We start from the raw sequence: 27,369 nt of genomic DNA on the forward strand, positions 1-27,369 counted from the left end.
ACTATGTGAAATGGCAACAGAGAAGGATATGTATGCATAGGCTACCTCAGCCTGGCGAGTGTTGGCGTGAGGAGGGAGTAAATCCTCTGGCCTGCTTTCTAGGAGCTTTAGGTCGCTGGAAGCTTTCCTCCTCCCTTCTTCTTGATTGTGGAGTAGTCATCGGATCCAGCTTGTCAGATGAAGAGAGGATTGGCGGTGGAGGCGTATCTTCCCCTGGTAACCATTCAGGAATATGCAGGTGGGTAAGATCCAGTTTTTCCAAGGCGAAAGCTAAGTCCCCTGAGGTACGAATGGTCAGTTGTCTCCCATTATTGCTAATCAGAAGACCAAAGGGGTAGAGCCATCTGTACTTTACATTCTTGTCTCTCAAGGATCTCGTCAGGGGGATTAACTGCCTGCGTTTCTCCAATGTAAGTCTAGATAAATCTTGGAATATGGTGATTACTCCACCCTCGTATTCTATCTTCTTCGCAAATCTCGCCTTTTTGAGTATCTCCTCTTTGATCGTGAAGCTAAGTACATAGCATAAAATGTCCCTTGGGGCATCAGCCGGAGCGGATTTAGGTCGGTACACTCTATGCGCCCTTTCTATGCCTAGATGGAAACCTTCTTCTTTCCCCAAAAGTTCAAGAAATACCTGGGTAAGAGCAAAGGAAATGTCCTTGTCCTCTACGGATTCCGGCATGCCTTTTATACGCAAATTATTCCTCCTTGAGCGGTTCTCTAAATCGTCCAGGTGCAATCTTAGGTCATGTATCTCGCTCTGCTGTGACAAGATTTTCTCCTCCATGTATGTAGCGTGTGAAGATAACTTTGTAGTAGAGTCTTCAACGTTATCGATCCTGTCATGAAGTTGTACAAGATTTGATTTAATCTCGGTGATGTCACTTCTAATGGGAGCAAGCATTTCTTTGAACAGACCTTTCATATCCTCCATAGTAGGTATACTTTTAATATGTTTTTTAAGGTCGTCCTGTTCTTGAACCGAGTCCTCTTCTGACTCAGAGGCATAACTAGCCCCACGTTGGTACATTTCTGACGACTTAGAAGGTCTTCCTTGAACAAATTCCGGTGCTTCCGGGCAGAGTTTCTGTGCTCTGGGAGTGCTGAGGGATCTCTGTGGGGTTCTGTTTGCTTTGCCCCCTTCCAAGAGATTTCTAGGTTTACCCATTATTTCTGAGAAGCAGTATGATCCACTTTCGCCTTTTCCAATTCTCCTGCGTTCAATTATAGAGAACTGCAGTACAAGATTACTACACGATGGTACAAGACTCCTGTCTTGCTACATAGATACAATCAGGAGATACCTGACACTTGCTGGAGATGCGGACAGGGGGTTGGGAATTACGAGCATCTGTGGTTTTCCTGTTCAGCGCTCTCATCATTCTGGGAGGGCATCAGCAAAATCATAAACAAAATTTTTGACTCCGAGATTAAGTTGTCCACCAACATGGTCCTTTTTAATATACATAATGCTCATCAACATTGTGTGAAGTCTGACCTGTGCTCGTTCATTCTGAATGCAGCAAAGTTATTGATCCCGAGGAGATGGCTCCAGAAAAATCCACCTACTTTAGGAGATTGGTTTGTTGAGTTTAGTAAGGTTTGTGATTTTGAGAAGAAAAGGTGGTACACAGTTCATAAACCGGAAAAATTTTACAAGGTTTGGGAAAAGTGGCTTCAAGCTATAGAGAATGACAACATCAATCCTCTTCTATAATGTCAGGGATTTTATTGTTCACTATACGAGATAGGGACATCCACTTTGTTCTGCTAATGTCCATTTCCCCTCCCCTCCCTTCCTTCCTCTCCCATCCAACCTTTTTATGATGTACCTATTTGCTCTTCAAATTGTTTGTACAAAATGCTTTATACCTGTGTATACTTGTTGCTCTTATTTCTTTATATTTGTTTCAAGAATGGAATGACGTAATTCCAATATTGAATTTTCATGCTGATTAACATATGATTATACTTTTGTTTATGTGTAAAAATGTGAATTTACATATTTTAAGGAAAAAAATCAATAAAATTATAATTTACACAGAATAGTCGTTTCCTACAAAATTAAATCCTTGTCCTCCACCAGCCGCCCTACCCCTCTCTGCTCTTACACCTAACCAAAAAATGATTGGGGCCAGGTACATGTACAGACACTACATAGATGCCAAGTCAGGGGCACAGGCTCAGAACCTTAAAGGGGTTTTCTGACACGTAGATATTTATGAGCTATCCTCATGATAGGTTATCAGTATTAGATTGATAAGGTCTGACACCCGGCGCCCGGCAGACTGGTCCGATCCCCGCTGCTCTTCACGTCCTGGTTCCTGCTCCATACACCAGAAATGCCAAGAAAGGCCCACTCAACCAATCACTGGCAGTAGAGGTGACATACAGTACAGACCAAAAGTTTGGACACACCTTCTCATTCAAAGAGTTTTCTTTATTTTCATGACTATGAAACAACTGAAAATATGTCATAGTCCATGTTCTTCAAAGTAGCCACCTTTTGCTTTGATTACTGCTTTGCACACTCTTGGCATTCTCTTGATGAGCTTCAAGAGGTAGTCACCTGAAATGGTTTTCACTTCACAGGTGTGCCCTGTCAGGTTTAATAAGTGGGATTTCTTGCCTTATAAATGGGGTTGGGACCATCAGTTGCATTGTGGAGAAGTCAGGTGGATACACAGCTGATAGTCCTACTGAATAGACTGTTAGAATTTGTATTATGGCAAGAAAAAAGCAGCTAAGTAAAGAAAAACAAGTGGCCATCATTACTTTAAGAAATGAAGGTCAGTCAGTCTGAAAAATTGGGAAAACTTTGAAAGTGTCCCCAAGTGCAGTCACAAAAACCATCAAGCGCTACAAAGAAACTGGCTCACATGCGGACCGCCCCAGAAAAGGAAGACAAAGAGTCACCTCTGCTGCGGAGGATAAGTTCATCCGAGTCACCAGCCTCAGAAATCGCAGGTTAACAGCAGCTCAGATTAGAGACCAGGTCAATGCCACACAGAGTTCTAGCAGCAGACACATCTCTAGAACAACTGTTAAGAGGAGACTGTGTGAATCAGGCCTTCATGGTAGAATATCTGCTAGGAAACCACTGCTAAGGACAGGCAACAAGCAGAAGAGACTTGTTTGGGCTAAAGAACACAAGGAATGGACATTAGACCAGTGGAAATCTGTGCTTTGGTCTGATGAGTCCAAATTTGAGATCTTTGGTTCCAACCACCGTGTCTTTGTGCGATGCAGAAAAGGTGAACGGATGGACTCTACATGCCTGGTTCCCACCGTGAAGCATGGAGGAGGAGGTGTGATGGTGTGGGGGTGCTTTGCTGGTGACACTGTTGGGGATTTATTCAAAATTGAAGGCATACTGAACCAGCATGGCTACCACAGCATCTTGAAGCGTCATGCTATTCCATCCGGTTTGCGTTTAGTTGGACCATAATTTATTTTTCAACAGGACAATGACCCCAAACACACCTCCAGGCTATGTAAGGGCTATTTGACCATGAAGGAGAGTGATGGGATGCTGCGCCAGATGACCTGGCCTCCACAGTCCCCGGACCTGAACCCAATCGAGATGGTTTGGGGTGAGCTGGACCGCAGAGTGAAGGCAAAAGGGCCAACAAGTGCTAGGCATCTCTGGGAACTCCTTCAAGACTGTTGGAAGACCATTTCAGGTGACTACCTCAAGAGAATGCCAAGAGTGTGCAAAGCAGTAATCAAAGCAAAAGGTGGCTACTTTGAAGAACCTAGAATATGACATATTTTCAGTTGTTTCACACTTTTTTGTTATGTATATAATTCCACATGTGTTAATTCATAGTTTTGATGCCTTCAGTGTGAATCTACAATTTTCATAGTCATGAAAATAAAGAAAACTCTTTGAATGAGAAGGTGTGTCCAAACTTTTGGTCTGTACTGTACCTCAGGCTGATTGGGCCTTTCCTGCCATTTTCAGTGTGGAGCCGGAACCTGGACGTCAGTGAAGAGCATTGGGGACTGGAGCAGGTGGACCGTCAGTGGTGGGGATCAGTGAGTTAAGTTTAGGATAGTTTCACAGAGCCATAGCCAGATACTACCTGACCCTGCTAGAGCCCATTGGCTATAATGGGACTTGGCGGAGATCCGGCCTGTTTCCAGCATTCGCGTTGGGATTCGGCCAGACAAAAATTTGCTGCTTGCAGAGCTATTTGTCCGGGCCGAATCCTGGCACTAATGCCGGAAGCAGGCCATATCCCTGCCGAGTCCCATTATAGTCAATGGGGCCTGGCAATGCTCCAACCTCTTCCAGATACAATGTCTTTGGCAGGCTGTTCCTCTGCCGGAAGAATTTACCGCTAGTGAAACTAGCCGTATTTGTATTTTATTTATTTTAAAAATGTATTTTATGGAAAAAACACTTTAATAGGGCTGTAATTGCTGCAGCGGTCAACAAGTAACGGGTGACTGTTTAGGTATTTTCTGTGGTCCATTTGATTGGATATACCAACTAGATGAGGGGAAAGAAAGATCCAAGGAAAGTTGAATTTCTGTCTTTTTTCCCCTCTTTTTCATTAAATAATGTCAGCAAATCAAAAAGTTAGTGGATCTGTATTGATGCTATTAGAAATCTTAATATGTACTGCAAAAAAAAAACATTTTGTTGAACTTTGAAATGAGAAAAGTATTTATTGTTGCATTATAAAAAAATATGAATGATCCTGAAAGGGTTACTTCTACTTATAACTGATGTCTTGTGCTCGGTGCCGATCTATCGGGATGTCTCCTGTTTGCCTTGCCTCATTACATTGATGTCAGATCGCTTTCACCACATTAGCTGCGCACTTACCAGGTTATGTACATTCGAATTATCCAGTGTTTAGCTGAAGTGCAGCTCTGGAGTCACTCAAGGGTGACAGAGGGACATCTGTGACATAGTGTTGGCTCTGTGCTACATGTCCAGTAGTCAGCTAAAGATATGCACAATTCCTGTCTCCCCAAACAGAGAAGGGAGACTTCATCGCCCTGGATCTTGGTGGATCATATTTCCGCATTCTGCGGGTGAAGGTCTCCCATGAAAAGAAGCAGACGGTCCAGATGGAAAGTGAGATATACGACACACCTGAGGACATCATTCATGGCACTGGAACGCGGGTAAGAGTTTTCTACATGGGACGGGGGGCTTCTTCCTCAAAAGTCTTCGAGGTATCGTCTTTTTGGAAATATGCAAGAAGAATCCAGAGCTGTGGGAGATTGTTCAGTGCTTCATGTGGAGCACAAAAGCTGCCCCTGGTTCTGCATTCAGTCATCAATTGCCAAGCCTCTCCCTCCTTAAAGGGGTATTCCCATCTCATCCACAGGACCACCATTATAGCATATCCACCTGGATCCTGCTTCTATCTCCAGAAGTGGCCCCCCGCTGCAGTGTATAGACGCCATAGACGCTTGTTCAGGCCATTTTACTCCTTGAAAGCAGTCTAAGGTGTACCAATACGTCTCAGCCTTTTCCCTCACATTCATCAGAGCAGTAAACGCTCTGAACGGCACGGGCAGCGACACTGCGTGTTCCTGAAATAACCGTTAACAAAGTTCCTTTACAGCAAGGAGCCTGGTTATTGGTTGGTTTGGGCAGGATGCCGGAGAGATACGGGTCCTGCAGCTGGCGGGATGTGCAAAGAGATGGGTCTAACTCCCGAGAGTTTCTGTAGTAAGGGGAGCGGTGCGCTGTGACCGAGGACCCTGGCAAACATGACGGTGGTGCAGTGTGTGATGTATGTGGTGCATTGTGTGATGTATGTGGTGCAGTGTGTGATGTGTGTGGTGCAGCGTGTGATGTATGTGGTGCAGTGTGTGATGTGTGTGGTGCAGTGTGTGATGTGTGTGGTGCAGTGTGTGATGTATGTGGTGCAGTGTGTGATGTGTGTGGTGCAGTGTGTGATGTGTGTGGTGCAGTGTGTGATGTGTGTGGTGCAGCGTGTGATGTCTGTGGTGCAGTGTGTGATGTATGTGGTGCAGTGTGTGATGTGTGTGGTGCAGCGTGTGATGTGTGTGGTGCAGTGTGTGATGTATGTGGTGCAGTGTGTGATGTGTGTGGTGCAGCGTGTGATGTGTGTGGTGCAGTGTGTGATGTGTGTGGTGCAGCGTGTGATGTGTGTGGTGCAGTGTGTGATGTATGTGGTGCAGTGTGTGATGTGTGTGGTGCAGCGTGTGATGTGTGTGGTGCAGTGTGTGATGTGTGTGGTGCAGTGTGTGATGTGTGTGGTGCAGTGTGTGATGTGTGTGGTGCAGCGTGTGATGTGTGTGGTGCAGTGTGTGATGTGTGTGGTGCAGCGTGTGATGTGTGTGGTGCAGTGTGTGATGTGTGTGGTGCAGTGTGTGATGTGTGTGGTGCAGCGTGTGATGTGTGTGGTGCAGTGTGTGATGTGTGTGGTGCAGCGTGTGATGTGTGTGGTGCAGTGTGTGATGTGTGTGGTGCAGTGCGTGATGTATGTGGTGCAGTGCGTGATGTATGTGGTGCAGCGCGTGATGTGTGTGGTGCAGTTTGTGATGTCTGTGGTGCAGTGTGTGATGTATGTGGTGCAGTGTGTGATGTGTGTGGTGCAGCGTGTGATGTGTGTGGTGCAGTGTGTGATGTGTGTGGTGCAGCGTGTGATGTGTGTGGTGCAGTGTGTGATGTATGTGGTGCAGTGTGTGATGTGTGTGGTGCAGTGTGTGATGTGTGTGGTGCAGTGTGTGATGTGTGTGGTGCAGCGTGTGATGTGTGTGGTGCAGTGTGTGATGTGTGTGGTGCAGTGTGTAGTGAATGCAGGCATTTTAGTGAAGTGATAAGGTACAGGGAAGATCCGCCATATTGGACTGGGCTTTATCACTTGGCTATAATTCCCTGCTGTTATTTAGACCAGTAATGGTTCCCCCCTCGTCGGCCCCGTTCACACTGCCTCTATTTATGTCTGTTGTTCTGCCGTTAGATGAGCAGAACAACAGAAATAATGGAATTGCTGGATCGGGACGTAAGGCTGGGTTTTTGTCAGACGTTTAACATACACAAAAAACGGATATGTTATCGGATGCCTCTGACAGATGCCATATCTGTGCCTTTGTAAAAAAAAACAAAAAAACCTGTACTCTGCAGGATGGGAAGGCACAGTATGCCACGTTTTTCTATCTTCACGTATAGGCTAACGTACACATAAGCACTGTGCACATGTCAGCTGATGGAGTTCTTATGTCCTACCGGTGTCTTCCCAGTGCAGTCAGAACCATCTTTATTCACCGCTCTATGCTAATCAGCGGGGGAGCACAGGCAAGGGGAGGCCAGGGGATGATGTCTTCTGGGCTAGGAAACATCAATCAAAGGATATGGGGCAGGATTTGGGGCACAGCTCGATGGTGCCAGCCTCCTTGGCTTTAATTGCTGATGAACATACAGTGGGGAGGGTGAATAAAGATGAGTTTCGGTGCACTCGGCAGACAGCAGAGACCACATAAGCCGACTATTAGGGTTCTCCAGGCAGTTTGGAGGCCGATATTGTGCCGACTGGTTCACTTTTAGATACTAAGCCGTTAATAACTGTTACACCTTCTACCTTTTAGACCTCGTCCACATTTCCATTTTTCACTGACGTGTGCTGTCCGCATTTTCTGCGGACAGCACACGTATCCATTGATTTAAATGTGTCTGTTCGCATTTCAGTATTTTTTTACTGACCCCAAAAAATCACATGCATTACTTTGATCCGTGATGCGGACCAAGCACGCCCATAGAAGTCTATGGGTCCGTGAAAATCATAGACACACGACTCATGGCATCTGTGGTGCGTCCGTTTTTCACTGAAGACTGATAGGAGATTCTCTGGAAATTAATTTTCAGCTGAGCAACGTCAGTGAATTACGGATGGACACACGGATAGTAAAAAGGGACACACAGACCAACTACAGATCCTTCACGGATGAAACACGTACGCTTTTTTTTTTCATGGACCTGACACTGACACGGAAATTTGGACGAGGCCTTAGCAAGTAGTATATAAGTAGTCTCCAGATGAAAGGCTGCAGTCAGTCAGTGGGCAATAGAGAGGTTCTGCGGGGTGCACATGGCCGGTATTTGTGTTCTTTCCGTGCGGGGTGCACATGGCCGGTATTTGTGTTCTTTCCGTGCGGGGTGCACATGGCCGGTATTTGTGTTCTTTCCGTGCGGGGTGCGCATGGCCGGTATTTGTGTTCTTTCCGTGCGGGGTGCGCATGGCCGGTATTTGTGTTCTTTCCGTGCGGGGTGCACATGGCCGGTATTTGTGTTCTTTCCGTGCGGGGTGCACATGGCCGGTATTTGTGTTCTTTCTGTGCGGGGTGCACATGGCCGGTATTTGTGTTCTTTCCGTGCGGGGTGCACATGGCCGGTATTTGTGTTCTTTCCGTGCGGGGTGCACATGGCCGGTATTTGTGTTCTTTCTGTGCGGGGTGCACATGGCCGGTATTTGTGTTCTTTCTGTGCGGGGTGCACATGGCCGGTATTTGTGTTCTTTCCGTGCGGGGTGCACATGGCCGGTATTTGTGTTCTTTCCGTGCGGGGTGCACATGGCCGGTATTTGTGTTCTTTCTGTGCGGGGTGCACATGGCCGGTATTTGTGTTCTTTCCGTGCGGGGTGCACATGGCCGGTATTTGTGTTCTTTCCGTGCGGGGTGCACATGGCCGGTATTTGTGTTCTTTCTGTGCGGGGTGCACATGGCCGGTATTTGTGTTCTTTCTGTGCGGGGTGCACATGGCCGGTATTTGTGTTCTTTCTGTGCGGGGTGCACATGGCCGGTATTTGTGTTCTTTCCGTGCGGGGTGCACATGGCCGGTATTTGTGTTCTTTCCGTGCGGGGTGCACATGGCCGGTATTTGTGTTCTTTCCGTGCGGGGTGCACATGGCCGGTATTTGTGTTCTTTCCGTGCGGGGTGCACATGGCCGGTATTTGTGTTCTTTCTGTGCGGGGTGCACATGGCCGGTATTTGTGTTCTTTCCGTGCGGGGTGCACATGGCCGGTATTTGTGTTCTTTCCGTGCGGGGTGCACATGGCCGGTATTTGTGTTCTTTCCATGCGGGGTGCGCATGGCCGGTATTTGTGTTCTTTCCGTGCGGGGTGCGCATGGCCGGTATTTGTGTTCTTTCCGTGCGGGGTGCGCATGGCCGGTATTTGTGTTCTTTCCGTGCGGGGTGCGCATGGCCGGTATTTGTGTTCTTTCCGTGCGGGGTGCGCATGGCCGGTATTTGTGTTCTTTCCGTGCGGGGTGCACATGGCCGGTATTTGTGTTCTTTCCGTGCGGGGTGCACATGGCCGGTATTTGTGTTCTTTCCGTGCGGGGTGCGCATGGCCGGTATTTGTGTTCTTTCCGTGCGGGGTGCACATGGCCGGTATTTGTGTTCTTTCCGTGCGGGGTGCACATGGCCGGTATTTGTGTTCTTTCCGTGCGGGGTGCACATGGCCGGTATTTGCGTAGTTTGGTAGTTTGCAGATAGAAAAGCTCTTCCGGTTGTGTGCATGAGGCCCGAGGAACATCAAACCAATGCCCATCTTTACTATGTTCTTTGATTCACTGTGATGTATTTTACAGATATTCTTTCTAGTTTTTTCTTCTTTCTATGAGACCTCACAAATCCTTCTCCGTTTACTGTTTCTGTGATCGCGGTGACATCTTGTGACAGATGTTGTGGGCACTTGGTGTCTGTAGAGACCAAATCTATAGAACATTGGGTAATTACGTCTGACCAGGCTGGTGGTGGTCAATACAAGGGTGACGGGGGTGCTGAGGGACATCTAAGAGACAATACCTCAGTCACCAGCAGACCTTTCTGCTCATTCATTACTATGGTCAGTCTTTCTCCGCCCTTTTGTAGCTCGCATCTGCCGCACTTCCCGGACGATTACTTAAGCTGAGCATTACGATGGCCATACGTGGGAAATTCGGCTCAGTCCATGGGGCACTTCAATAGGTTTCTGCTCCCATTATTGTCATTAGGAAAGGGCCATCCATGGAAAGAAATTTCCCATGATGCATATGGTTTGTATAAGGAGAAAAATAGTTTTTGGGGTAATAGTGAGGTTTTTTTTGCCCATATAGTATGTTTAGAACCTGACATTTTTTTTTTGAGGAAAATGTGTGCCCTCCATTTCACTTCCTCTCTAGAGCTGTAAGGAGAGAAAAAATTGGGAAAAGAAAATGCCATACAAAAACTCCAGCACTTATTGCAAATTGAGTTTTAATTTTGAGGTTTATGGTAGAAAAATGCAGCTGCGATTTGAAAAAAAAATGCCTAAAGGGTGAAAAAATTGCACCAGAAAAAAGTCTATTTGCACTTCATTAAAAGGGCACCTGTCAGCAGATTTGTACCTATGACACCGTCTGACATGTTACATGTGCGCTCGGCAGCTGAAGGCGCCTGTGTTGGTCCCGTGTTCATATGTGCCCGCACTGCTGAGAAAACGGACGTTTTCATGTATTCAAATGAGTCTCTAGGAGCAATGGGGGCGTTGCTGTTACACCTAGAGGCTCTGTTCTCTCTTAAAGGGGTTCTGCAGTTTTTTTAAACTGATGATCTATCGTCTGGATAGATCATCAGCATCTGATCGGCGGGGGTCCGACACCAGGGACCCCTGCCGATCAGCTGTTTAAGAAGGCAGCGGCCCTGGCAGTAGCGCCACGGCCTTCTCGCTGTTTACCCCTGGCCCAGTGACGTCACGACTAGTATCAATGGCCTGGGCGGGGCTAAGCTCTGTTCATTTGAATGGAGCTTAGCCCCTCCCAGGCCATTGATACTAGTCGTGACGTCACTGGGTTTGCGGTAAACAGCGAGAAGGCCGCGGTGCTACTGCCAGCACCGCTGCCTTCTCAAACAGCTGATCGGCAGGGGTCCCGGGTGTCTGACCCCCGCCAATCAGATGCTGATGATCTATCCAGAGGATTTGTGCCCTCCATTTCACTTCCTCTCTAGAGCTATATGAAGAAAAAACATTGGGAAAAGAAAATGCCATGCTTTCCACAGGTCCGGGCATAACCTCTTTAACTGTCGTGCCCTCTCCACTTCGATTGACAGGGCCAGGCAGTGTAATGACACATTCAAATGACCGTCTGTGTTTTGTGGGCCGCAAATTGCGGATTCGCAAAACACAGATGCCGGCCGTGTGCGTTATGCATTTTGCGGAACAGATACGGCCAGGCCTATGGTAGAAATGCCTATTTTTGTCCGCAGTTGCGGAAAAGAATAGGACATGCTTTATTTTTTCTGCGGGGCCGCGGAACGGAAGTACGGATGTGGACATCCTCATCTTTTGTGGTTCCATTGAGATGAATAGGTCTGCATCCGTTCCGCATTTTGCCATAAATACGGTTGTGTGAATGTACCTTAAATGTGATCACGCCTGCCTGGCCCTGTAAATCGAAGTGGAGAGGGCGTGGCAGTTGCGGAGAGAGCTGAGCCTCTAGGTGTAATAGCAACGCCCCTGTTGCTCCCAGAGGCTCGTTTGCATATATTAAAACATCCTTTTTCTCAGCAATGCGGGCACATATGAACATGGGACCAGCACAGATGCCTTCAGCTGCCAAGTGCACATGTAACAGGTCAGCCAGTGTCATAGGTACAAATCTGCTGACAGATTCCAATAGACTTCAATGCAACATCTGGAACTGGAGTTTTTAGCCTATAAAATGTGGCATAAAAGGCAGCAAAAAATTGCACCAAAAACACAAAACCCCTGTTCTGAACTGATGTCTGTATCTCTTCACAAAATTAAGGGTACGGCTACACTGCGATACTTTGACGTGCGACATGTGTCGGCCCCAGAATTACTCTGTAGCCGTACCCTAAATGAGGATGGGAGTGTATTACTCAGGGTCTGGCACTGATTATAAATGAGGGTATCGTATTTTTGAAGTATGGTGACCATGGGGGCCGTAGACATGCCCACATACAATTGAGTGGCCAGGGAGATTATTATAGGCAGTATTGGTCCAATACTCATGTTTTATACGGTATTTTCATTTCCTGCAGTATTGTGATATAGTGTTCTTCTTTATCCCATTAGCTCTTTGACCATGTTGCTGAATGCCTTGGAGATTTCATGGAGAAGAAGCAGATCAAAGACAAGAAGCTGCCGGTGGGATTCACCTTTTCCTTCCCATGCAGCCAGTCAAAATTAGATGAGGTAACGTAACCCAAGTATGACAAATGAGTATCTCTGAGCTGATTATCATGTATGGGAGACACTTGGCTTGAAGTTCCTGGACCTCAAGTAGATATCTGGCAGGGCTTTCCTTCTATTGTCCTAGGCCAGTCAAACAGCTAATCACCAGATGGAGGACCCCACCAATCAGATACAAGTGACCTGAGGATTGGTCATCAGAATTAACCCCCTTAGTGATTACCAGTACGCCTTTTTACAGCGGTCTTAGGCTAGGCGTCCGCCTTTGTATGTTGGCCTAGTCTAAATTCTGCAGGGGACTCCGTGCAGTGGAGAGTGGGGCTTGTCTCTCACATGAGAGCCGTGCTTCTGCTCTAACGGCCCAGACCAGCAGAAGCGTCTCGCGCACAGGCTGTACAGGGATGGAGCTCCTGGAAATCTACTTTAGAAGGTTATATCTAGAACATGTCCCTCATTTCAGTATTGTTTCCATAGGGTATTTTGCTCACGTGGACCAAGCGATTCAAGGCTAGTGGAGTGGAGGGAATGGATGTGGTCAAGCTACTGAACAAGGCCATCAAGAAACGAGGGGTGAGTCTTTGTTTCTGAGCTGGAGTTGTAAATGTTCTGTACAGAAACTAAGGGGGACATTTATCAAGACTGGTGTAAAGTAGAACAGGCCTAGTTGCCCATAGCAACCAATCAGATTCCTCCTTTCATTTTTGACAGCTTCTTTGGAAAATGAAAGGTGGAATCTGATTGGTTGCTATGGGCAAATAGGCCAGTTCTACTTTACACTAGTTTGATACGTCTCCCACTAAATTTCTATCTATTGTGACAAATATATTTGTGGTGGAGTCTCTGTTGCCCTCCGTCTCTGTGTGAGCTGTGCCGTGTTTTCTGGAGTTCTTCTATTTTGGAGGTACAGATGGTCACAGATGACTAACATTCTGTACATTTACTTGACTCATCTAGTGCAGATTGTGCTCATTAAAGCCAGAAACCAATTAAAAGGGAACGCATCACCTATATTGTTAACTAAGAACCAGATAGTGAAAGAATTGTATTTTTTTTTATTAGATTTTCTATTCTGATTATAGATTATTTTTTTTGCTTAGACATGCTCTGTGACCTGTGCAGAGGTCATTCTTCAGGGAGGAGGTGGATAAGCTGTGTCTATCACCTCTTGTAAACAGTGGTCCCTGGTTTATCTATATACAGGTGATACTGTATATTTCATTGAAATTCTGCCCGTGGTGATAATGAGATGACTACTGACAAATGATCTGTGCAGTCCAAGGACTATTGATAGGCAAACTGTGTTTATCACCTACTGTAAATAGTCAATCCTGGTTTATCAATATACAGGTGGTATGTATTTCATTGTAATCCTGGCTGTGATGAAAATGAGATGACTACTGAAAGTGATTTCTGCAGACCAGGGGCTGTTGAAAGACAATCTATGTCTATCCCCTATTGTAAATAGTCGATCCTGGTTTATTTTTTATATACAGGTGATATATTGAATTGTAATCCTGCTTGTGATGACAATGAGATGACTACTGAAAAGTGATCTGTGCAGAACAGGAACAGATGACAGAAAAGCTGTGTCTATCAGCTATTATACATACTGGATCCTGGTTTATCTATACACGTGATATATTTAATTATATTCTTGCTTGTGATGATAATGAGATGACTACTGAAAAGCGACCTCTGTAGAACAGGAGCAGGTGACAGACAAGCTGTGTTTATCGCCTATTGTAAATAGTGGATTCTGGTTTATCTATTTGCAGGTGATATATTTCATTTTAATCCTGCTTGTGATGATAATGAGATGACTACTGAAAAGTAATCTCTGCAGAATAGGAACAAGTGATAGACAAGCTGAGTCTATTACTTTTTTTCATTAGTGGATCCTGATTTATCTATATACAGGCGATATATTTTATTGTAATCCTGTTTGGGATGACAATGAGATGACTACTGAAAAGTGATCTGTGCAGAACAGGAACAGATGACAGAAAAGCTGTGTCTGTCACCTATTGTAAATAACCGATTCTGGTTTATCTATATAAAGATAGTATTTATTTCATTGTAATCCTGTCTGTGATGATAATGAGATGACTACTGAAAATTATTAGGCTTAGTGGTCAATGTGAAAAATGCAGGATTGTAGGATGTTTTTACATATAGATTGTGACTTGGAAAATTTTAAATAACATTACAAAAAAATCTTGAAATATGTAAACATAAAAACCCTGATTCAAACAATAGGTCATTTTCTGATGACGCAATCATTCAGGATAGAAATCGGCGATGCATTCATTATGTATGGCTTATTCACTATTCCATAATTTTGCAGTTCCCTGGTGATTTTATATATGTATTTATTAAGATTTATGAGTAATACACTGATTGTTTCGCTCTTATTCCACAGGACTATGACGCAGACATCATGGCGGTTGTAAATGATACCGTTGGGACTATGATGACTTGTGGGTTTGATGATCAGCGCTGTGAAGTTGGCATAATCATTGGTAACATGATGCAACCATTTGTATATAGGGTTCTCACCATGGATAATATGGAGCCTGGCTTACTGTGATCTGTCTTCTAAGGTACTGGAACTAACGCCTGTTACATGGAGGAGTTGAGACACATTGATTTAGTAGAAGGAGATGAGGGACGAATGTGCATAAACACTGAATGGGGAGCTTTCGGGGATGATGGATCTCTGGAGGACATTAGGACTGAATTTGATAGAGAGATTGACAGAGGTTCCATGAATCCGGGAAAACAGCTGTAAGTAACTTTACATATCCAGAGTCCTTCTCTCTACCACCCAGAATTCACTTTTACATTTGCGAATGTAGACGTTACATGTTTAATTTGCTGCATGTTTATATTGATGGTATTGTACGAACTCAGAACATTTTTCTATGTGAATAATCAATCTAAATGCCCAGCTCCAAAGATTCTTAAAGGGGTTTTCTGGGATTGTGATATTAGCAACATAGTACATAAGGCCAAAAAAAGACATTTGTCCATCCAGTTCGGCCTGTCATCCTGCAAGTTAATCCAGAGGAAGGCAAAAAAAAAACTGTGAGGTAGAAGCCAATTTTCCCCACTTTAGGGGAATAAAAATTCCTTCCCGACTCCAATCAGGCAATCAGAATAACTCCCCGGATCAACGACCCCTCTCTAGTAGCTATAGCCTGTAATATTATTACACTCCAGAAATACATCCAGGCCCCTCTTGAACTCTTTTAGTGAACTCACCATCACCACCTCCTCAGGCAGAGAGTTCCATAGTCTCACTGCTCTTACCGTAAAGAATCCTCTTCTATGTTTGTGTACAAACCTTCTTTCCTCCAGACGCAGAGGATGTCCCCTCGTCACAGTCTCGTCACAGATAAAAATGCAGATGATGTTGACCATGGTAGAGACCAGTGATGGCCAGTTCGCAGTGTTCGATGACGAACACATGTGATCTGCCATCTTCACTCCCAAGTCCGGCGATGCAGAGGTGAGGCCTTACCTGTGCCTGCGCCGCGAGCCGCTCTGAAACACGTGCGGTCACCGGGAGCAGGCAGTTCCGAGAACAGTACACCATATTGGCCTGTCTCTAGTAATCACATTTTGTGTATGATTTTTTTACTGCAGGTTTGAAAAGATGGTGAGTGGCATGTACATGGGAGAACTTGTCAGACTCATCTTGGTCAAAATGGCCAAAGAAGGACTACTGTTTGAAGGAAGAATCACTCCAGAGCTGTTAACTAGAGGAAAATTTGAAACTAAACATTTATCGGCCATAGAAAAGTAAGTTACCTCTTACAAAGATGTGTAAGAAAATCCCAAGGGCCAAAGAAATATATATCTTCATATTCCATTCAAAGAGCACCTTATACTGGGATATTACTGAAGGGCGCAAGTGGTGGCAATAACTCCAGCTGACCCACACAGTTCTGGCTGAAGAACCTTCCAAGTTCTCTTTCAGGAGGCATATAGGTATTTTAGTATGGTTACGTGAAGTAAATTTGTAACACCCAGCACGGGTTGTATGGACGGCCCTTCTTAAGACTACTAAGAACTGTAGCTTCCATACAAGGGTTATCCCCTACCCCGTAGAACTTAAAAATGTTAACCCCAGAAAGAGGAACATGGGAAAGAGTTGAGGTGCCCAATTTTAGCCTACACGTTTGCAATGTCTACTTATAGCACAAGGAGTCGTGTATTTTTTTGATCGTTTCAATAATTTTTTATTTGCTTTTCAGGAGCAAAGAAGGTTTAAGCAAAGCCAAAGACATACTGACTCGATTGGGGGTGGAACCCTCCCATGAAGACTGTATAGCTGTCCAACATGTCTGCACAATTGTTTCCTTCCGCTCGGCTAACCTGATTGCTTCCACGCTGGGTGGGATCCTTATTCGTCTTCGGGACAACAAAGGTGTTCCCAGACTGCGCACCACAGTTGGCATTGATGGATCTTTGTACAAGATGCATCCACAGTAAGTGTCCTTATGGTCATTAAGTGATGATCTCCCTCCCCACATCATGATTCCACTTGATCTTGGAAGTGGACATCTGAGATATTCTTTGTATCGTGACACACTGATAACCTTTTAGCATTTCATGAAGTAGTGCAAAGACCAGAGTGCCCCCCCAAAGAAATAAATACTCAATAAATAGATTCTGCTGGGATTTTTTCCTATCAGTACATTATTTTATATAAATTCTGCTTTGCTTGTAGTATGTCAGTTTGACTACTTGTTTGTAATGACGTTTAGACTAAAGATGACAGCAAGGCCTGGGATTTGTTTATGTACAGTACACGCTGAGATAGAGTACATGTCTCAGGAAGAGTCCTCTTAGCATACTCTATCTTTTGATGTTTTTTCAGCATTACCTAGTTACATAGTTGTGAAGGCTGAAGGAAGACACAGGTCCATCAAGTCCAACCTTTAATTCCACCATGTTTGTCCAGATTAAAGCAAAAAACCTCCTATGAGGCAGATGCCAATGGAACAATATTAGGGGGGAATATAATCCATGGGTCTGTATAAATCTAGTATCCATAGCTTGTAATATTAGATTTTTCACGAAAGGCTCCCAGGCTTCTCTGAACTTGTTCAATGCATCAACCATCATGGCAATGTGTGGTAGAGAGACCCATAGTATCGCTGATCTTACATTAAACAAGCCAATCTGTGATGAAGGTTGTAGATGTAGAGGACACCCTCTTTTCTTGGTAACCCCATTCCCTTGGCTGTCCTTCTTATGCCCAAAATTGTAGGCCTCCTCCGCTTCAGCTGAAGATGACCGCGCCACCACTCCCGGGTTCAGTGACGTGACGGTGCGTGTGCAGTATGCATCTTCAGCTGAAGCAGAGGAGCTTGGCTGTGGGTAGGATCGAAGGGTGAGTATTCTCACCTCCCTCTCTGCCACTGTCTCTTTCCCCTGAGACTCCACTGCCACCAGTGAGAACAGGGAGCATAAAAAAATAGTAGTAACATCATGCATTAGGAACCAAATGCATGATGTTGCTATTGCGCACTGCCACCAATGATATCACAAGGTACAGTAGCAACATCATGCATGCACCTCTGGCCTAATGCTGTCAATTTAGGGGGTGGGGGGGTTTGTTTCGAAGGAAAGGGGCGTCAGTATGGAGCACCAGGGGCGTCACTGGAGCAGTGCTCAAACCGCATAAGCCCGTCCCCTGGTGTTCCAATAGACCATTTGCATATTAATAAAAGTTAAAATTTCTCAAAAATGCAGGTTCCTGCAGAAAAAAAATAAAAGGTATCCGTTTAATCAGCTGCACCAACCCTACCAGGCTATATGCCTGGTTGTGCAGGGTTGATCCTGGTGACAGAGCAGCTTTAAGTTTACTGTCCACCAATGTCCCCATGTCTTTTTCTGTTTATCTCAATGTTTTACTATTTACATGCACTACATAATTGTAGAATTATTTTTCCTCGGCCTACGTGCAAAGTTTTAAAATGTGCCTTGCCGTTACGGAGCCTCTTGTAGTCCGGGAGGTTCCCGAAGCGGTCAGATATGGAGACATGGGCCTGGAATGGCTTCAGTGTGAACATGTGAATGGTGTTTTTTCTTTTTTTTAGGGCACACATTCCGGGTGCTGATTAATCTTGTTGCGTGGCCGGACAACCCCTTTAATTTTCCACTGTCTCCTTTTAAGCCTCCAGCTTCCCCAAATCCCTCTGTAATATTATATTATCCTCCGCTGTGTTGATTAACTTACAGAGCTGAGGATAATCTGCAGTTATTGACATTTTGCTCTGTGAGCGCTCTACAAGGTCATTCATAAATATTAACAGGAAGAGGGCCTCGTACTGACCCCCGTGGGACCCCACTGGTCCCTGTGACCCAAACCGAGTCTGTACCATTAATATTTATCTGTCACTGCTGTAGATACAACTTCCAGACTCCTAGACCAGTAATGACAAATGTTCTATGGAAGGGAAGTGATAGATCTTCAGTAAAGAGAATGTTGTGTGGAGGTTTTATCTGTACCTGTAACCTGCTGTGTTGTGATCTACTCAGTTACATATCATCCTCACAAGTTCCATCAACCTCATTTTATCGACCATGCTGTTACTTACCTCCTTACAGAAGCTGAACTGTTTAGTTTCATCCATGCCGATAAAGAGTTATACATTTATTTACACGAAAGCATCTCCAGAATAATTCAACAACCCTATACCAGATTTTTCGCTTTATAAGACGCACTTTTTAGCAAGAAAAATCTTGCTAAAAAGTGCCTGCGTCATATAAACAGCAATCGGGGAGATCCAGCATGGCCAGACCCCCTGACTGCTGTCTTAATGATTGGTCAGAGCGCACATTCAGCGCTGTGCCCAATTAGTGAGAGCTGTGCATCTGCAGACACCTCTCTCCGTGCCCACACCGATCTGTGTGATCAGTGGAGGAGCAGGAGAGACCACGGGGAGGAAGGTCCTACAGCTGTACTGAAAGGACATGAAAAAAGTACAGCTTAAGGACCATTGATGATGTCATCAATGGGAGGAGCCAGAAAGAACAAAAAACTATACAGCCAGCACTAGTGCAGGGAAATGTGAGTTTTTATTAAAGATGATAAGTGTGCATCTGTATATATGTGTAGCGGAACAGTATGTGTGTAGGAGAGCTGTATGTGTGTACCTGCACATTATAGATGTAGTAGAGCTGTATGTGTGTAACAGTGCTATTTGTATGTAGCAGAGCTGTATGTGTGTTGCCAAGCTGTATGTGTGTAACAAAACTGTATGGGTGTAGGCGTATTATATGGGTGTAGCAGAACTGTATGGGTGTAGTTGAGCTGTTAGTAGTATAGTAGTGTTGTGTGTGTACCAGAACGGTGTTTGTGTGTGTTACAGACAAATACTTACAAGTAATCTAGCAGAGCAAGAAGCATGGCAGGACATAACAGAGCAATGACAGGAGACACATTTATTTGAATAGATACTTTTAATGAGGTGACCACATGCACCATTGCTGGTTGTTACAGTGGCATTTTTTATTATTATTGCATAGTACTAATTTTGGGCTAAAAATTATTTTTTGAATTGGTCTTTGTTAAAAATCTTGACCCACTGTCTTTGTGCAGCCTTGAGTTTCTCTAGTAGCTGCTGTCTGTTTTCGTTCTGTCAGGCAGGGAGCTGACAGGCTCCTTATCTCTGACCTTATAAACACTCATTATGGCTCAGTTCTTATCTTACTGATAAGAATGTGTCTTAAATTAGTGTTTATTACCTTTTAGTAATTTAGAGATAACTTTTATTAGCTGACTGACAAAAAGTGAATGTACCATTCACACAGCTAGACAAATTAACCCTTTGTGACGGGACAGCTAGTATTAATATATAAAGCTGAGTGTGTGTGTATGTCCGCTAAAGAAATCCACACCATCGCATTTACAATCACGAAATGTTGCACAGCCGCCTCTTGTGACTCGGAGAACGTTATAGACTATGTTTTCAGTGGAAATTTTCACCCCGCGCTTTCCAATTATTTGCCCAAAACAATACGCTTAGTAACCTAACCACCAAACTACAGGAGCCATTGTCTGTTGGCAGTTAGCCTAGACATTCATCAGGTTGCATATAGCAACCAATCACAGCACAGCTTCTATTTTGCTACAGGTCATTGGTTGCTATAGGCAACGAAGGACATTCTTAGTATAAGACAGGTTATGTGTGAGTTAGGGTCCATTCACACGTCCGTTGTTTCTTTCCTGATCTGTTCCGTTTTTTGCTGAACAGATCTGGACCAGATCTGGACCCATTCATTTTCAATGGGACCTGAAAAAAAACGGACAGCACACTGTCTGATTTTTTTTCAGGACCCATTGAAAATGAATGGGTCCAGATCTGGTCCAGATCTGTTCAGCAAAAAACGGAACAGATCAGGAAAGAAAAAACGGACGTGTGAATAGACCCTGAATCTAACTTTGATTGCGACGCTTAGCCAGCGTTGTTGTATAGGCTGATGTAACTCACGTGACCTTAAGTGTATACGAATTCTGTGGGGTTTTATATACCGTCCATTAAAGACAATAATGCGGGGGTCGTTGTTAGGGGTGCGGGTGGCGAGTTGTGGAGGTCACTGTAAAAGGGGTGAGCTGCTGTGAAGGTCAAAGTTAATGTGGTGGGCTGCTGTGGAGGTCACATTTTAAGGAGGCGGGCACTGTGGGGGGTTAGTGTTAAGGGGTGGGGGGCTGTGGAGGTCACTGTAATGGGGGATATCTTTTAACGACACACACAAACATTAAATTAAATAGATGAAATATACGCGTGCAAAGCTGGGTCCTTCTGCTAGTTTTTAATAAAACCAATTGAAAAAATTATTTTTTGACTGATATGAGTAAAAAGCAATCCTAAAAAAATGGTCCCTGAAGTTGCACATAGCCTTTAAAGGCTATGGCATACTGGTCTCACTGAGGGCAGCATAGTGTGGTGATAGACCCGCTGATTTCAGCAGTCTATCACTCCTGTGATGGCATTCAGTAGCTTTAGAGTACTTACCTGCCAAAGAACGTAGCGTTCAAGAGAGATGAGTCTGATGCAGTACGACGCCCCTGCCCTCCCCCCTGCCTCCAGACAGTGTTTGATAGACTACTGTCAATCATTGTCTGAATCGGTCTAGTTTCTCTTAGGCCTCTTTTACATGGGCGTTCCGAATAATTTGCTCTGGACGCTTCGCGTGTGCATTGCAGGAAAACCGCGCGAGTAGGCACGCAATTTCAGTCAGTTTTGACTGTGATTGCATTCCGACATTCAGTTTTTTGTGTTTTGTGCGCGACTGAGAAAAAACGGAATGTGGTACCCAGACCCAAACCCGGACTTGTTCACTGAAGTTTGGGTTAGGTGTTCTACTCATTTTATTATTTTCCCTTATAACATGGTTATAAAGGAAAATAATAGCATTCTTAATACAGAATGCTTACTAAAATGTGGCTTGAGGGGTTAAAAAATTAAAATAAAAATCGCCTCATCCTCCTGTTCGCGCAGCCGGCATCATCTTCTTTCTTCTTCTTTCAGGACCTGCAAAAGGACCTTTTGATGATGTTATCGCGCTCACCACGTGGTGACATCAGCGCAGGTCCTGCTGAATGAAGATAGAAGATCCTATCTTCATTCAGCAAGACTTGTGCTGATGTCACCGCGCTCACGTCATCAAAGGTCCTTTTGCAGGTCCTGAAAGAAAAAGAAGAAAGACGATGCCGGCTGCGCGAACAAGAGGATGAGGTGAGTTAATTTATTTTTTAACCCCTCAAGCCACATTTTAGTAAGCATTCTGTATTAAGAATGCATTTTTTTTCCTTTTTAACCATGTTATAAGGGAAAATAAGACAGTAAATTGACTTTTATCAATTTACTAACATCATCTCCTAGCAACCATGCGTGAAAATCGCATTGCATCCGCACTTGCTTGCCCCATTCATTTTTATGGGCCCGGCGTTGCGTGAAAAACGCAGAATATAGAACATGCTGCGATTTTCACGCAACGCACAAGTGATGCGTGAAAATGACTGCTCATCTGAACAGCCCCATTGAAATGAATGGGTCCGGATTCAGGGCGGGTGCAATGCGTTTACCTCACGCAATGCACCCGCGCGGAATTCTCGCCCAGGCGAAAGGGGCCTTAGAGCGCTGGTGCACACTGCGGGCTTTAGCAGGTAAGTACTCTAAAAGTACTGAATGCCATTGCGGCAGTTACAGACCTCAGTGTGTTTATCACTGCACTACGCTATCCTCAGTGAGCGCTGCATACGGGAGCTGACGGGGTCCCATTAGTATCTGCAGAATGAATGCTCTCTGGATCTCACAGTACCAACACTATTCGTTTTAAGGGGGTTTTCCAGGTCCATGGCCTATTCTCTGGATAGGACTTCAGAATCTGATCAATGGTGGTCCGACACCCCGCCGATCTATTGTTGGAGGAGGCGCGGTTGTCCAGTGAGTGCTGTGGCCGCCACGCAGCTTACCAAGCACAACCATCCATTGTATAGCGGCTGTGCGTGATATCGCAGCTCAGCCTCATTCATTTGAATAGGACTGAGCTGCTCCTAGGCCGTGTGACTGATGACCGTGACATAACTGGAATGCCGAGTGTCTTCAAACAGTGTACCGGGAGTCGGACCCCGCCAATCTGATATTGAGGACAGGCCATCAAAATCTCGAAGAACCCCTTTAAGTTCCTTATTGCTTATATAGTTGAAAAATGTTCTTTGATGTTTTTACTTTGGCACTGACAAATGAGCTCAATGTAAAATATTAAAATCCATACAATGAGTGTAACTTTAGTATCAAATACAGGCAATTTTTAAAAATTGTTGACCTTTTCTCCCGTACGATTTGTGCAGATACGCCAGGCGCTTACACAAAACAGTGAGACGATTGGTCCCTGACTCCGATGTGCGATTTCTGTTGTCCGAGAGCGGCAGCGGTAAGGGAGCGGCTATGGTGACGGCAGTGGCCTACCGGCTGGCCGAGCAGCGGAGACAGATGGATGAGACACTTGAGGAGTTCAACCTCACTCATGAGCAGCTGTTGGAGGTGAAGAGAAGGATGCGGATCGAGATGGAGAACGGACTGAGGAAGAAGACTAATGAGATTGCAAAAGTGAAAATGTTGCCAACGTTCGTTCGCAGTACACCAGATGGCTCTGGTAAGGATCGCTATCTATAAATTATTGAGGGGGAAGCACAATGCGTGAAGTCTGTCTGGGGGACATAGTCGTAGAACATCCATGCATCATTTATGGTGGACGGTGGTCAAGGTCCTAAACTTCAAATTCCACATTCATAACAACAGGAAAGTCATCCAGAATTGCCAGAAACATATGCTACAGATTACGGTATTACATATGTAAACATTCTGTGAATATGGTGCACAATCAGCATGTGTCCGTACCATGTTTCCTGGTCTAAACATCTGTATTTTACGTATGACGTTTACCAGTTTTCATTCCTTTAAAGGGTTATTCCCATCTCAGAAATTTAACGGCATATCACTAGGATATACCATCAGTGTCACTCCTATCGCCTGAAGTGAAGGAGAGCACACCGCACATGGAGAGCTAAGGAAGGAGTATGGGCACCTTAAAGGAGTATTCTAGCTTTTAGATATTGATGGCCTATCCTCAGCTGTTTTTGTAGACACCAGTGAGCAGAGCCGAAGGCAGAAGGCTCCGTCCTCGGTGTAGTGACTGTGAACGTCACATGAATGGGAGCTGAGTTGCAGTATACTGGCTCAGGCAGTACACAGTGGATGGAGACTTCTGCTTCTGGCTCTGTCCACTGTTTAGTGCCGGCAGTTACTGAAAACAGCTGATCGGTGGGGCTGCCGGGTGTTGGACCTCCACCGATCTGACATTGATTACCTATCTGGAGGATAGGTCGTCAATATCTAAGGGTACTGTCACACTAGTGTTATCCTTTTCCTGTATTGAAATCCGGTAAAGGGTCTCAATACCGGAAACAAACGCATCAGTTTTGTCCTAATGCATTCTGAATGGAAAGCAATCCGTTCAGTGTGCATCAGGATGTCTTCCGTTCCGTCCCTTGTACGGTATTAGACCGGAACAATACCGCACTTTCCATAGAGCTGTATTAATGCCAGATCCGGTACCAAGTGTTCCAGAAATTGCCGCATCGCTGGATCCAGTTTTCCGGTCTGTGCACGCACCAGGACATAGGAGGAGTTACTTTCTGTTTTGAGCTTTGAAAAAAAATGTAATACTGGATTCGTCTAAAACGCTATCCGTTTGTATACGGCTTGCCGGATCCGGCAGGAAGTTCCATTGCCAGAACTGCCTGCCGGATTCTAATAACGCTAGTGTGAAAGTACCCTAAAAGATGAAATATCCCTTTAACTGTTCACTACAATCTTTGCAGGGTAAGGGTCCATTCACACATCCGTATGTGATCTTGCGGATCCCCAAAACACGGACACCGGCAATGTGCTTTCTGCATTTTGCGGACCGCACATCGCCGACACTCTCATTGAAAATTATTTTTTTTTGTCCTCAATTGCAGACAAGAATAGGACATGTTCTATTTTTTGGCGGAACAGAAGTGCGGATCCGCAAATGCGGATGCGGACACCACATTCCGGCCCCATTGCAAATGAATGGGTCCGCACCTGTTCCGCAAAATTGCAGAACGGATGCGGACCCATTTTGCGGACGCGTGAATGGACCCTAAACTTGGCAGCAACACAGATATTTCCCCTGTCCTGGACTGATACATTGTAGCAACAGCTGTGTCTGCAGGGAGAGTTTTCAGCCTGTGAATATAAACAGCAACCTTTCAGACCACCGACAGCAAGCAGGTATCTTACAAATGGTCGAAACATAAAGTATTATAGAAAATTCTGTTTTTCATGATACAGATATTATGTTTTGAATGATAAAAGCATTAAAATCCCTTTAGGAAGAAGTGACAAATTCGCATTAAAGGCAGGAAAGTACCTGCTGGTTAGAATGATCCCCTGATATGCTATTTTTAGCAGCTCCCCCCTCTGGTTAAGACATGAGGGTCCTGAACACACCGCCCCGTCTATTACACAATAATGGGAATAGAAAGCTGATTGCTAATTGATTTGTTGGTTATGGTTTCAAGTCTAAAACAACAAAGTCTCTGAGGACCATTTACGTTCAGAACTTCGCCTATGGCGATCTGCATCTTTTCTCCGCTCACGCCAAATCTAAAAAAGGGGGCGTTTTAATTCATCATTTTCTATTCCTGTTTTAGGTGTAGAAAATGGTCTAAAGGTAAGACAGCTCGATAGCTGTCCTACATTTAGACCGGCGCTGGCTATGCTGAAGCTATGTAGAGGCTGGCACCTCTACATAACTTCTGCAGATCCACCGCCTGCGCAGGGGCTTATTAAGTCCGGCGTCTAAAACACCGGTTTTAATAAGTGACCTCCTTTGTTTTTTGCTAATGATGTATCATGTATATTTGTGTGCCGCATAGTGCTTATCTTGTTTCATTGCTTTCTAGAAAATGGTGATTTTCTGGCTCTGGACCTTGGAGGAACAAACTTTAGAGTTTTACTTGTCAAGATCCGTAGTGGCAAAAGAAGAACAGTGGAAATGCATAATAAAATCTATGCCATTCCTACAGATGTCATGCAAGGGACTGGGGACGAAGTAAGTCCAATACATCATGACTACATTTATCCTTCTAGTCCGATATGGAAAGCTATGGATTTAATTATGTGTATTAAAGGGTATCCCCACTTTTGACAATCCTGACTTATTAGAGGGGTCCTTTGAAAATAAGCAGCTAATAGAGTGTCCGTGTGCGGGCACCCCCCATAGATCAGCTCTCTAATCTGTGAGGGAACCTGGCAGTAAGCGTTTCAGTTTTCCTGCAGCGCCACCACAGGGGGAATAAAACATTACACAGTGTCCCTTTTAAATCAGTCGGTTTTCTTTGTAATACAGGAGAGTTTGGGTCCTCCAAAGCAAGCGAAGATTAAGATCATGAACAGGGGACCCCCTCTATTTCATTAGAATTCCCTAATAGGGTATATGAAAGTGGACGATTTGGACAGTCCCTTCAAGACTTTATTAAGGCATTGTTGCCTTAAATGCTAAATCAATTGTAAAAATGCACACGTCGCCAGCTAAATAAAACAACAAAAAATAGGAACTTGTGATACATTATATGTAGGTGCTAGATGGGATACAAGATCTACTTGCTCTTAAAATCTTTTATTGTTTGAAGGGTTTGTCCAACACAGCAAAATTATTTGGAAAGAGCTCGGCCGCATAGTGACCTGCTTCAGCCAGTGATTAGCTGAGCAGGTATTTCCTGTGTGTTGAGATGGGACCAGGCCACCATGCCATTCTCATGAGTATTCAAGGTACACTTGCAGTACTGTCACATTAAAGGAGTTCTACAGTTATTTTAAACTGATGATCTATCCTCTAGTCTAGATAGATCATCAGCAACCCGCCGATCAGCTGTTTGAGAAGGCAGCGGCGCTGACAGTAGCGCCACGGCCTTCTCGCTGTTTATCGCAGGCCCAGTGACGTCATGACTAGTATCACTGGCCTGGGCGGGGCTAAACTCTATTCACTTGAATGGAGCTTAGCCCCGCCCAGGCTAGTGATACTAGTTGTGACGTCACTGGGCCTGCGATAAACAGCGAGAAGGCCGTGGCGCTACTGTCAGCGCCGCTGCCTTCTCAAACAGCTGATCGGCGGGTTTCCCGGGTGTCGGAGCCCCCCCGATCAGATGCTGATGATCTATCTAGAGGATAGATCATCAGTTTAAAATAACTGCAGAACCCCTTTAAAGCTGAATATCTTGGCTGTATAGAAAGAAGTCAAATTTACGGCAGTCCATAGGTCAGGGAGACACATAGTTTGTCACTCCTGTATTGCCGTCTATACTGACTAGTCAAACTGTTGCTCTTTAAAGATGTATTCTGTCCTAGGATGTCATGGACGGTCCACGTTCCTGTGTTTAGCGTGCTTGACAGATCTTCTCTTTTTTCAGCTATTCGATCACATTGTTCACTGCATCTCTGATTTCCTGGATTACATGGGAATTAAAGGGGCACGACTTCCTCTGGGATTCACCTTCTCTTTCCCCTGCAAGCAAACCAGTTTGGATGCTGTGAGTCACTTGGGCGATGATGGGAACTTTAAAAAAATAATATATATATATATATATATATA

At 44.8% G+C, this 27,369-nt stretch overlaps 1 protein-coding gene across 1 annotated transcript in view; it reads left to right on the plus strand.

Annotated features, from left to right (window-relative positions):
* The window catches only part of HK1 (hexokinase 1), a 91,268-nt gene that overhangs the window by 53,599 nt on the left and 10,300 nt on the right, over positions 1-27,369 (plus strand). Inside the window, exons 3-12 of the mRNA XM_044296285.1 lie at positions 4,994-5,142; positions 12,052-12,171; positions 12,643-12,738; positions 14,588-14,687; positions 14,769-14,952; positions 15,814-15,969; positions 16,425-16,658; positions 23,039-23,343; positions 25,682-25,830; positions 27,188-27,307. Of these exons, the coding sequence (XP_044152220.1) occupies positions 4,994-5,142; positions 12,052-12,171; positions 12,643-12,738; positions 14,588-14,687; positions 14,769-14,952; positions 15,814-15,969; positions 16,425-16,658; positions 23,039-23,343; positions 25,682-25,830; positions 27,188-27,307 (1,613 nt within the window). The remainder of the gene's footprint in view (positions 1-4,993; positions 5,143-12,051; positions 12,172-12,642; positions 12,739-14,587; positions 14,688-14,768; positions 14,953-15,813; positions 15,970-16,424; positions 16,659-23,038; positions 23,344-25,681; positions 25,831-27,187; positions 27,308-27,369) is intronic.

Source organism: Bufo gargarizans, chromosome 6 (assembly GCF_014858855.1).
Source record: "Bufo gargarizans isolate SCDJY-AF-19 chromosome 6, ASM1485885v1, whole genome shotgun sequence".
NCBI lineage: Eukaryota > Metazoa > Chordata > Amphibia > Anura > Bufonidae > Bufo > Bufo gargarizans.